The sequence below is a fragment of the Dendropsophus ebraccatus genome, chromosome 3, assembly GCF_027789765.1.
Source record: "Dendropsophus ebraccatus isolate aDenEbr1 chromosome 3, aDenEbr1.pat, whole genome shotgun sequence".
NCBI lineage: Eukaryota > Metazoa > Chordata > Amphibia > Anura > Hylidae > Dendropsophus > Dendropsophus ebraccatus.
The window spans coordinates 10,689,254-10,702,490 of NC_091456.1; the positions used below are offsets into that span (position 1 = coordinate 10,689,254).

General features: G+C 45.8%; 1 protein-coding gene across 1 annotated transcript in view; it reads left to right on the forward strand.

Annotated features, from left to right (window-relative positions):
• The window catches only part of RHOF (ras homolog family member F, filopodia associated), a 47,892-nt gene extending 46,113 nt beyond the window's left edge, over window positions 1–1,779 (forward strand). Inside the window, exon 5 of the mRNA XM_069964010.1 lies at window positions 439–1,779. Coding sequence (XP_069820111.1) covers window positions 439–606 — 168 coding nt within the window. The 3' untranslated portion in view covers window positions 607–1,779. The remainder of the gene's footprint in view (window positions 1–438) is intronic.
• Window positions 1,780–13,237: the final 11,458 nt, after the last annotated feature.

The window sequence follows — 13,237 nt, forward strand, 5'->3', positions numbered from 1 at the left end:
ACCCCTTTAAGAGTTGAAACGTTCAGTCCGTTGTATACGGTCAGCTTACGGATCGCATATTTTAGACATGTGAATGTGGCCTAAGTCTTCCATTGGCAAAGCAGTGCAAGCACACATAAAGAATTATCACATCATAGACCATGACTGATGGACAGGAGCGAACCTCGAGTATGCTGTGGTTGGATGCAACGCTAAGGCTGCCTGGAAGACGGTGATACAGCCATAGGCCATAGGCCGTATTCCAGTTTTCCAGGACTCCCCAGGGCTGCATTTAACTACTTCAGCCACCGCTAATCAAATGCCTCAAGTTCGAAGGTCACTCATCTCTACTGATAACCATTTTTCTCAGAAAATAATAAAAATATATATTTTCTGTCTTGGACAGTCACATATATTGAATGAACAACCATGGTGACGTCTCTCTTTCTATTTTTAAAGGGTGAAGCCACATGTAAGAGTATACAAGCGGAGGAGTACCTGGAGTGTTCAGCAAAGTTTCAGGAGAACGTGGAGAATGTTTTTAGAGAAGCCACAATGATCGCTCTGAATGGTATGAAAAAGGAGCAGAGGATGAGGAGGAAAAAGAAGAGCTGCCTGCTCCTCTAAGCCGCTGGCTCATGGCGGACTTACACAATGTTTTACTGTCTGGACTGCGCTTTATAATGGACCTGGACTGTTTTATTGTATATAGAGACCATTTTACTTGTACTTTGGCTGATTCTAAAATTATGTATGTGGAATCGCTCTCTACTCGGACTGTGAAGTCGCTTTCCACCATCAACGTGAACTCCATGCCAGAGCTTACTATTTATCTCGATGGACAAGAAAAAAAAAAATACATGATCAGGTAGTTCTCTAGCACAACAGCCATAATGCATCAGTTCTCAGCTTGGGATGCTGGTGTTACGATTTTTTAGGTGTACCACAACTCCCAGAAAAGTATGGTTCACAGTAAGGGTATGTTCACACTACGGAATGTGCGCAGAGATGTCAGATTCCACCGTGCGGCCTCCACTTAAATTTCCACCCGTCTCATAGACTCAGATATTTCCCGGTGAATTACGCCGTCCGCCCGAAGAATGGACATCCGGCTTGAAGTCTGTGTGGATTCCGTAGTGTGAACATAACCTTATGAAGGCTTCAGCTTGTTACAGAGAGAAAATAAAAATTGTCTTTATGTGACGCTAGAATGAGCACCTTGAAGATGAGGGCACTTTAAGATCAGAGGTTGTGGATATCTAATAAATGTGCATAGGCGTTTTTAATTTTTTGTTTTTAAATTAAGTATAAAATACCGCCCTGCCAGTCATGTGGTGCAATGCTTGAAGCCAGAACCTGGTGCTGAAAAAAATTGCTATGAAAACTAAAGGCGAGTGTGGTGGATCTTCTGCTACTTATTAAGATGATACGTTATTAGAGATAAGCAAATTTATAGTAAGGAAGCGCTTCTTCATTATCTCTGTAGTCCGCTCATCAGCCGGCTGCCTTATAGCTCACTGCCGCTCCTCCCCGGGTGCTGGGAAAAGCTGGATCCAGTCCTTAGAAACTTCTCAGTTACCCAGGACTGGATCCAGCTTTTCCCAGCATCGGGGGTGGAGCGGCACAATGGCAGCAGCTGATGAGCCGATTGCAGAGATAACAAGCGGTTTTGCTTTATTATTGTAAATTTGCTCATCTTTACTATTAACATGGCAAAAATGCTTTTTTTTCCCTCTCTCTCTCTCTTCAATTGGTAATGCTACCAAGCTTCACAGTCTGTAATAAATGAGGGAGTCCAAATTCACTGACTCATTACTTGATGCTTCAAGCGTAAGGACACTGTTACGTGCCGTGTCTAGTGCATCTGTTAAAGGGGTATTCTGATTGGGCAATGCCCTGGGAGGGTGAAAAGTTACATCCACTTACCTCCCTGGCCAGGGGCTGGCTGGCAAATTTTAGCCTGGGGGGCAAGCACACAGCACTGGCCCATGAGTAGCCGCCTCGCGGCCCATCCTTCAAGGACCACTCTAGGCCCTCACTTATTACGCTCCCCACATCAGTGCAGGGAAGGTAGATGCCACCCACTCCAATACTTTCTCCAGTAGCACTGTTCTCACACTTCGGATAACACATTCAGCCCTTCCAGTCATTTGTAAACAGGGAATTCCTACTGCTCGCTGTGACGGGGTCGGGGATCTCTTTACTGTATAAGTATATGGGATGGCTCAGCGCTGACCCGGAACCATCCCATAGACTTACATTGACAAGGTGACTTCTGGCCCCTTCACACAGAGCAGTAGGAATTCCCTGTCACAAATGACCAGAAGGGAAGGAGACGTTACCCGAATTGTTGGAACATCGCCGCTGGCAGAAGTACAGGTCCGGGGTGCCATCTACCGTCCCTGCACTGATGTGGGGAGGGTAATAATAGGTAAGGGCTGGAGTGTTACTTAAAGGGAACCAATTAGCACAATTGTGGTGATATGGTTTTCAGCTGCACAGTATAGATATACTATGCAGCTCCCCGAGGCTACCAGCCACTGAGTATAAGATGGTGGGAAAGCTGGGTGACCTCCATCTTACTGAGTATAAGATTGTGGGAAAGCTGGGTGACCATAATATACTGAGTATAAAATGGTGGGAAAGCTGGGTGACCATATTATACTGAGTGAAAGATATTGGGGAAGCTGGGTGACCTCCATTTTACTGACTACAAGATGCTGGGAAAGCTGGGTGACCTCCAACATACTGACTACTATATAATATGCTCCAAAATACCCTACAAAATGTGTATATTGTTCTGTATGAGTGTATATTGTTCTGTATGAGTGCGTATTGTTCTGTATGGGTGTATATTGCACTGTATGGTTCTGTATGGGTGTATATTGCACTGTATGGTTCTGTATGGGTGTATATTGTACTGTATGGTTCTGTATGGGTGTGTATTGTTCTGTATGGGTGTATATTGCACTGTATAGTTCTGTATGGGTGTGTATTGTTCTGTATGGGTGTATATTGCACTGTATAGTTCTGTATGGGTGTATATTGTTCTGTATGAGTGCGTATTGTTCTGTATGGGTGTATATTGCACTGTATGGTTCTGTATGGGTGTATATTGTACTGTATGGTTCTGTATGGGTGTATATTGTTCTGTATGGGTGTATATTGCACTGTATGGTTCTGTATGGGTGTATATTGCACTGTATGGTTCTGTATGGGTGTATATTGTTCTGTATGGGTGTATATTGCACTGTATGGTTCTGTATGGGTGTATATTGTACTGTATGGTTCTGTATGGGTGTGTATTGTTCTGTATGGGTGTATATTGCACTGTATGGTTCTGTATGGGTGTATATTGTTCTGTATGGTTCTGTATGGGTGTGTATTGTTCTGTATGGGTGTATATTGCACTGTATGGTTCTGTATGGGTGTATATTGTACTGTATGGTTCTGTATGGGTGTATATTGTTCTGTATGGGTATATATTGCACTGTATGGTTCTGTATGGGTGTATATTGCACTGTATGGTTCTGTATGGGTGTATATTGTTCTGTATGGGTGTATATTGCACTGTATGGTTCTGTATGGGTGTATATTGTACTGTATGGTTCTGTATGGGTGTGTATTGTTCTGTATGGGTGTATATTGCACTGTATGGTTCTGTATGGGTGTATATTGTTCTGTATGGTTCTGTATGGGTGTGTATTGTTCTGTATGGGTGTATATTGCACTGTATGGTTCTGTATGGGTGTATATTGTTCTGTATGGGTGTGTATTGTTCTGTATGGGTGTATATTGCACTGTATGGTTCTGTATGGGTGCGTATTGTTCTGTATGGGTGTATATTGTTCTGTATGGGTGTATATTGTTCTGTACAGGTGTATATTGTTCTGTATGGGTGCGTATTGTTCTGTATGGGTGTATATTGTTCTGTATGGGTGTATATTGTTCTGTATGAGTGTATATTGTTCTGTATGGGTGTATATTGTTCTGTATAGGTGTATATTGTTCTGTATGGGTGTATATTGTTCTGTATGGTTCTGTACAGGTGTATATTGTTCTGTATAGGTGTATATTGTTCTGTATGGGTGTATATTGTTCTGTATGGGTGTATATTGTTCTGTATGGGTGTATATTGTTCTGTATGGTTCTGTACAGGTGTATATTGTTCTGTATAGGTGTATATTGTTCTGTATGGGTGTATATTGTTCTGTATGGGTGTATATTGTTCTGTATAGGTGTATATTGTTCTGTATGGTTCTGTACAGGTGTATATTGTTCTGTATAGGTGTATATTGTTCTGTATGGGTGTATATTGTTCTGTATGGGTGTATATTGTTCTGTATGGGTCTGTACAGGTGTATATTGTTCTGTATAGGTGTATATTGTTCTGTATTGTTCTGTACAGGTGTATATTGTTCTGTATGGGTGTATATTGTACTGTATGTTCTGTATGGGTGTATATGGTTCTGTATGAGTGTAAATTGTTCTGTATGGGTGTATATTGTTCTGTATGGGTGTATATTGTTCTGTATAGGTGTATATTGTTCTGTATTGTTCTGTATGAGTGCGTATTGTTCTGTATGGGTGCGTATTGTTCTGTATGGGTGCGTATTGTTCTGTATGGGTGCGTATTGTTCTGTATGGGTGCGTATTGTTCTGTATGGGTGCGTATTGTTCTGTATGGTGCGTATTGTTCTGTATGGGTGCGTATTGTTCTGTATGGGTGCGTATTGTTCTGTATGGGTGCGTATTGTTCTGTATGGGTGCGTATTGTTCTGTATAGGTGTATATTGTTCTGTATGGTTCTGTATGAGTGCGTATTGTTCTGTATGGGTGTATATTGTTCTGTATGAGTGCGGATTGTTCTGTATGGGTGTATATTGCACTGTATGGTTCTGTATGGGTGTGTATTGTTCTGTATGGGTGCGTATTGTTCTGTATGGGTGCGTATTGTTCTGTATGGGTGCGTATTGTTCTGTATGGGTGCGTATTGTTCTGTATGGGTGCGTATTGTTCTGTATGGGTGCGTATTGTTCTGTATGGGTGCGTATTGTTCTGTATGGGTGCGTATTGTTCTGTATGGGTGCGTATTGTTCTGTATGGGTGCGTATTGTTCTGTATAGGTGTGTATTGTTCTGTATAGGTGTATATTGTTCTGTATTGTTCTGTATGAGTGCGTATTGTTCTGTATGGGTGCGTATTGTTCTGTATGGGTGCGTATTGTTCTGTATGGGTGCGTATTGTTCTGTATGGGTGCGTATTGTTCTGTATGGGTGCGTATTGTTCTGTATGGGTGCGTATTGTTCTGTATGGGTGCGTATTGTTCTGTATGGGTGCGTATTGTTCTGTATGGGTGCGTATTGTTCTGTATGGGTGCGTATTGTTCTGTATAGGTGTATATTGTTCTGTATGGTTCTGTATGAGTGCGTATTGGTCTGTATGGGTGTATATTGTTCTGTATGAGTGCGTATTGTTCTGTATGGGTGTATATTGTTCTGTATGAGTGCGTATTGGTCTGTATGGGTGTATATTGTTCTGTATGGGTGCGTATTGTTCTGTATGGGTGTATATTGTTCTGTATGGGTGTATATTGTTCTGTATGGGTGCGTATTCTGTATGGGTGCGTATTGTTCTGTATGGTTCTGTATGACCGTATATTGTTCTCTATGAGTGTGTATCATTCTGTGTGTGGGGGCACAGCAGTCTGAAATGTGTGTGGGGGGGGGGGGGAGGGGGGGGGGGGGGGGGGGGGGGGGGGGCAAAGCAGCCTGAAAAGGGGGGGGGGGACCGCAGCCTGAAGGGGGGGCACAGCAGCCTGAAAGGGGGGGGAGGGGCACAGCAGCCTGAAAGGGGGGGGGGGAGGGGCACAGCAGCCTGAAGGGGGGACACAGCAGCCTGAAAGGGGGGGGGAGGCAAAGCAGCCTGAAGGGGAGAACACAGCAGTCTGGGGGGAAGGCTCACACAGCAGCCTTAGGAGGTACATATCAACTACAGGTGCAGAGGGGCAATGCAGCCTGTGGAAGAGGGTGCAGCTATAGGGGGTAAAGGGCAGCAGCTACAGGGGTTGGGGGAACAGATGCTAGTGTGTGTGTTTGCCTCTGTCAGCCCAGCTCAGCAGACAGCCCTCTCCTCTCTGTCCCGACCTCCCTCCTGTCTACAACCCGAAGTACCTGCATTTATAGCTGCTGAGCAGAGAGCAGGACACGAGGGGGATGGTCAGGGAGCAGGAGCCTGGAGCTGGAGGTTAGCAGCAGCCTCCTCCTCTCCACACTGTGTAATACCGGATGCCCCGGGCCCGGCGGAACATGGGACGTTACACTGGGGGGGGGGCTTACCGGGGGCGGGGAGCAGCTTCAGCTGCCACTAGCGTCACAGAGCGGCCCTGCAGCACAGGCAGAGAGGAGAGCGCTGGGGCGGTAAGCAGCCTCAGTGCGGCCCTGTAATGTACTGGGGAAGACCGGCCCGGGGGGCAGATGCCACCCTGCCCCCCGGCCCAGCCCGCCCCTGTCCCTGGCTCCAGCGCTGCCACCTGTACTCCACTAAACCGGTCCCCCAATGTGCAGCCTCTTCCTGGTCTTAAAGCGACTCTGTACCCACAATCTGACCCCCTCCCCCTCCAAACCACTTGTACCGTCAGATAGCTGCTTTTAATCCCAGATCTGTCCTGGGGTCTGTTTGGCAGGTGATGCAGTTATTGTCCTAAAAAACAACTTTTTAAAATTGCAGCCCTGTGTCAAATTGGCGTTGCCTAAAGTACACATGTCTGAGGATTGCACCGCCTCTTCGTCCCTCCTCCCCGCCCTCTTCATCATTAGGAATGTTCCAGGCAGGATTTTTCCAATTCCATCACCTGTATGAACACTGCACAGGTGTAGTGTTCTGACAAGTGATGAATAGAAAAAATTCTGCCCAGTGGCATTCCTAATGATGAAGAGGGCGGGGAGGAGGGGCGGAGGGGTGGTGCAAGCCCAATGCACAGACACTTTACACCACGCCAATTTGACACTGGGCTGCAATTTTAAAAGTTGTTTTTTAGGACAATAACTGCATCACCTGCGGAACGGATCATGGATTACAAGCAGCTATCCGAAGGTACAAGTGGTTTGGGGGGGGGGGGGGGGGGGTCAGATTGTGGGTACAGAGTCGCTTTAAGTTGCAATGTCGTTAGCCCGCCCAGCCATTCAGTGGTAGGACACCGCTCCATCTGATGAATGGCTGAGTGTTCTGCTCCATACATTCCACTGCTCCGATTCCCTGGCCACTTCCAGGAGATGAGACGTGATGTCTTGGGCATTCAGCAGCAGCAGAGGTGGGACACTGCTACAGGTGCTGAGTGGTAGACATGAGCGAATCTACAGCAGCAACAAAGCAAAGCTCTTCGTTCCTTTGTGCCTTCTGCGGGCTTTGAAATCTGCTTCGCTTCTCCCTGGATGCTGAGAAACCTGGAAGAAGCGGCACTGAGTGGAGCAGACTTTGAAGTCTGATGAGCAGAATGCAGATAGGAGCTTCACTTCGCTCCTACTGTAGATTTACTTATCTCTACTGAATGGCTCAGCCACTATGTCAGACCAGGAAGCTGCTGGGGACTGTAGCAGTGTGATGCTGGAGCGGTAAGTGGATGTCCTTGTTTTCATCCATCCCCTCCCTGGTGATACTGAAAAGTGTCCTTCCATCCAAAGTACTTCTATAATAAATGAAGATAGGGCACACTTGTTGCTGTGAGCAAGTTTCCAAGTAAAACAGGAGGTAAGATGATTGTGAGAAGTGGATGTTGCTGAATTTGAGGAGAGAAGAACCAAGCTTTAACTGGTAAGTATTCGGAAAAGCACATGGTATTTTTCTTTATAATGTGGACTCTGCATCAGAAGTTGCGGCATGCCCAAGGAGATGCCACATATTGACCAATATTAAGTAAACCCTCTGATTTCAATGCTTCCCTGAAAGACCCCTAACACCGTATCTCATACACGTCCACGGACCTTTAATGTACCTCCTACAAATCAGGAGGAAATGTATGGTATAGGAGCTGCTACTACAATTCACACTGATCTTACCTGTTTAACATGCTGTGTCAGTACACTAGCGAGAACTTGTAAACTTTTTAGGAGCTCCTGCCATCATAATAAGTCATGATGCTGGGAGCTGCCAGGTCCAGTCCACAGAACACCATGGACACGCGTGAATGACTCCTTAGTACAGGGACGTAGAACCATGGGCCCTCCAGCTGTTGCAAAACTACAATTCCCATCATGTCTGGACAGCCAAAGCTTTGGGCTGTCCAGGAATGATGGGAATTGAAGTTTTGCAACAGCTGGAGGGCTGATAGTTCTCTGACTTCATAGTTTTACCTAGGGGAGGTTATCTATGTCTACCATTTACTGTTCAGTGGATATGTAAACGATCGAAGGACTGTAGGTTAAGTTGCATAAGACTAAAAAAAAATGCAACTTAAAGTATTTAAAGGGGTATTCCCCCCAAGAGCTAAAACAATGTAATGCTCCCAAACCTAGCTGGCCTTACTCACCATGTCCCCCGAGTATTTTGAGCCGTCTCCCGTCTTTCTAGCTGCTGCCGTTCCTGAGTTACAAGTTTTTCTAAAAGCCGATCTATATCCAAGATAGGAAACTACATTTCCCATCATGCAATGCTTATGCCTGATGATAGTGAAGTAGCAGAGCTGAGACAATGAAGGAGATGATGACAGTGAAGCAGAGCTGAGATGGCGGTGTCGGTGTAGCAAGGCTGAGTTGGAAGTGACGTTGTAGCAGAGGGCGATTGCGGGGGGCGGAGCTTGCCGCGGGTGAGTGCGGAGGCTATGCTGCGGGTGAGTGAGGGATGCCATGGGTGATGGGGGGGCTGTGTGCTGCGGGTGAGTGCTGGATGGTGTGCCGGTAGGGTCTGGACACGGGGTGAGCTCTGGGCTGGGGGGGACCGGGTGGCTGCTGTTAGAGAGGGATGCTGTCACAGCTGCGCTGATCACTGTCTCCCCTCTGTAACAGCAGCCGCCCCATCAGTGTTCTCAGTCACTTCACTGTGCTGGGACTGAGGACATGTGATGCCGACACGGAGGGTGGGGGCCAGGAGCAGGGAGCGTGTCGGTGTGGACTGAGGTCTGATGATTCTATGCAATCCGTGGGGGTGAATGCAGCTGGATAACAGCAAAATTGTGCAGAATCCATAATAACTCTATATTGGAAAGATGAAAAGCTACGGGTGGGCAGCTTATTAATGCAAAAATAATTTTGGGGGGAATACCCCTTTAAGTGTAAGACCTTTTAAATAATAATAAAAAAAAAAAAGTTGTTACAAAAATAAAAATTTCAATTTCCTGGAGTCTGTAGGCAGCACAGAACACAGGGTTACTATAAGAGTATATTCACACGGACGGGCTCGCAGCGAGATTCTCGCTGCGAGCCCGGCAGGTCCTGGCAGTTCCCATACACTACATACTTGCTGCGGTCTAAACGACCGCAGCGAGTATGTAATTATACCGCCCTTAACCCCTTCTGCTCCCCCGCTGTAAGCAGCATACTTTACCTGTCCTCGCTGCACGGGTCCGGCGTCCTGCTCTCCCGCCCGGCCAATCAGTGGCTGCGGCTGGGCAACACACTGATTGGCCGGACAGGAGAGCAGGACGCCGGACCCGTGCAGCAAGGACAGGTAAAGTATGTTTACAGCGGGGGAGCTGGGCAGGAGCAGAAGGGGTTAAGGGCGGTATAATTACATACTCGCTGCGGTCGTTTAGACCGCAGCAAGTATGTAGTGTATGGGAACTGCCAGGACCTGCCGGGCTCGCAGCGAGAATCTCGCTGCGAGCCCACCCGTGTGAATATACTCTTATAGAAAGTGTCTTTGTTGCCCATAGCAGCAGTCATAGCTTTCACTTGGGATCCTGTAATTCTTTACATACTTGCCATGGCTGGGCTTGTTACACATGGACACCTCCATCATCTATGGCGTCTGAGTTGATGTGTTGTGATTGACCTTCTGAATGACGCTGCCTGTTTTTTTGATTGACAGGTTGATGATGACAGCATTGATGATCTGGGAGAGGTGAAGAAGTAACATGGTGCCTGTAATGTCCTAGACTATATAGCCAAAGTGAGAGAGGATTCTCCGAGCTTTGTGTGTCCTCGGTACCACCTTGTTCCACCACTGTAGAACGCTACTTTTTGTTTTCTCGCGGCGAGCCCGCCCGTGTGAATATACCCTTATACAGTATCCACTTTGGTTTTCCTGTTCATACTATGGCAGCACAACACATGGGACTTCAAAACAGGACTCTACTTGGGTGGGAAAAATCAAACCAACTAGAGCACCCTGAGAAGAGAAATAAAATACACTGGTTCCTGGTCTGAAGATCGGCTTTATAGGGTGGTTAGGGTACATTTACACAGAAACATCTGACATATTATCTGCCAAAGATTTGAAGCCAAAGCCAGGAAGAGACTATAAACAGAGATCAGGGCATAAAGGAAAGCCTGAGATTTCTCCTCTTTTCAAATCCATTCCTGGCTTTGGCTTCATATTTTTGGCAGATAATCTTTCTGTGTAAATGGATTCTTAGGGTCCATTTACACAGAAAGATTTAAAGCCAAAGCCAGAAACAGACTATAAACAGAGATTAGGTCATAAAGGAAAGCCTGAGATTTATCCTCTATTTGAATCCATTCCTGGCTTTGGCTTCAAATCTTTGGCAGATAAATGTAAATGGTCCCTGTCTGTACCTAGGGAGCTTTAAAGGGGCTATTCGGTCAGGGAAAATATATGGTGAATCATCCACCCTCTAGAACTGTGCTTCTCAATTCCAGTCCTCAGGCCTCACCAACAGGTCATGTTTTGAGGATATCCCATACAAAGAACACCTGTGATAATACCTGATGCACTGAGCTAATTATTTCACCTGTGACATACTAAGGAAACCTTCAAAACATCACCTGTTGGTGAGGCCTGAGGACTGGAATTGAGAAGCACTGCTCTAGAACACTAACAATTCCTTCCTTCATTCCTTCATTATCTTATCTGTCTCCTTCCCTGATTTTTGAGGTGCTGCTTTCTGCTGAAGACACATAAAACTGTATGGGACCACCACCACCATTTACACGGAACAATTATTGGCCCGATCGTACGATTAACGATGTCGGAGTAACGATTTTTTTTTTTATAACGATCAGCGTTTAGACGGTACGATATATTGTACGGAAAAATCACTTTGCGATTGTTTTGCGATCTCGCGTCCACAGCCCGATCCTACGGTCGACCGCAGCCCCCTGCGCCGACCCGATAGCCATCCCCGACGCTCTCGCCTCGGCCACGAGTATATGTTACCTGCTCCGCGTAGCAGGTCTTCGAAATCCCCGGCTCCCACGAGTATATGTTACCTGCTCCGCGTAGCAGGTCTTCGAAATCCCCGGCTCCCCTCTTCAGTGCATTGATTGGCTGAAGAGGTGAGCCGGGAATTTCGAACGGCTCCTCTTCAGTCAATCAGTGCTGCCGTGCATTGATTGGCTGAAGAGGAGCCGTTTGAAATTCCCAGCTCCCCTCTTCAGCCAATCAGTGCTGAAGAGGAACCGTTTGAAATTCCCGGTTCTCCTCTTCAGCAAATCAATGCACTGAAGAGGGGAGCCGGGGATTTCGAAGATCTGCTACGCGGAGCAGGTAACATATGCTCGTGGCCTGGGCAGCGGGGGCGATCGGAGCGGCGGCGATCGCGGTGGCGGTGGGCGATCGGGGCAGCGCAGGGGGCTGCAGATGAGATGAGATGGGGCTGGGCGGCGGGCAGCGAGACTTTTGCGCAACGACTGTTTACACGGAACGATCTGCGAATTTTTTACGAAGGACGATTTAAGAACAAGATAAAAGATCAAAGTGAACGATTTCTCGCTCGTCGTTCGATCGTTTGCTGTGTTTACACGTACAATTATCGTTCGAATTCGATCGTTATCGTGCAAATTCGAACGATAATCGTTCTGTGTAAACCCAGCATTAAGTAAATCTTAATCTTGTAAAACAGAACAGAAAAAAGGAGGGTGATCAAGGCTTCAATATTCTCTAAGGCCAAAGCTAGATCATAGTCTTAAAGGGGTTATATAGGATAAGTTAAACAGAGGTGACTTCTTCCAAAAACAGATGATAAAAAAAAAATCCAATTTCTATGAAGAACAGCACCATAACTACCCTCTGGTTGGGTAAAGTATTGCAGCTCAGTTCAATAAAATGAAAGGAGCTAAGTACTACCCCACACACAACCTGAGTGCAGATGTAGCAATGCTTTAGAAGAAATTTGAAATTTATTTTATATACAGTGGATAGGTTAGGTAGCTGTTATGACTTAGGGAAAAGTGAAAGCTGGTTTTATATACAGCCAACCCCAGGATTTATACACCTTAGTACATGGGTCTCCAAACTGCGGCCCTCCAGCTGTTGCAAAACCACAATTCCCATCATGCCTGGACAGCCAAAGCTTTGGATTTGGCTGCCCAGGCATGATGGAAAATGTAGTATTGCAACAGTTGGAGGGCCGCAGTTTAGAGACCCATGCCTTAGTAGGAAAGGTGTTTAAAAAAAAAAAAAAAAAAAAAAAAAAAAAAGCAGACCTATGCATACGTTACTATGATAAAAAGTAACAAGGGGGAGGCAATTGCTAAGTAGATGGACAGATGAGATGCTATAGAAATACGGATAAGTTTCTTAATTTTTTTTTTTTTTAGGATGCGTTCACATGTACAGGATCCGCAGCAGATATAAAGTTGCAGATTTACTTTGAGTCTAATCTGGGCCATCAAATCTGCGGCAGATCCTGTACGTGCGAACGCACCCTTAGAGTTCTTTGAAATTATTTTCTCTAGGGATTTTTTTTTTTCTTTCAAATCAACTGATGTCAAAGTTATATAGATTAGCAATTTACTGCAGCAGCAAATCCCCATGGAAAACCTCTCCAGCTCTGGACAGTTCCTGACATGAACAGAGCACTGTGTCAGACTGGAAAGAATACACCACTTCCTGCAGGGCATACAGCAGCTCATAAGTAGTGGAAGACTTGACATTTTTTAATAGAAGTAAATTACATATCCGTATAACTTTCTGAAACCAGTTGATTTGAAAGAAAAGGTTTTTTTTGTTTTTACTGGGAGTACCCCTTTAAATGTTCAGCTCCTACCCCGCAAATAGCTGCAGCCAGCCTCAGGTCTGCATATAGTATAGTTCAGACAACCTACTCTATTACGACACCTTAGAATTCCCGACACGTAAGAAA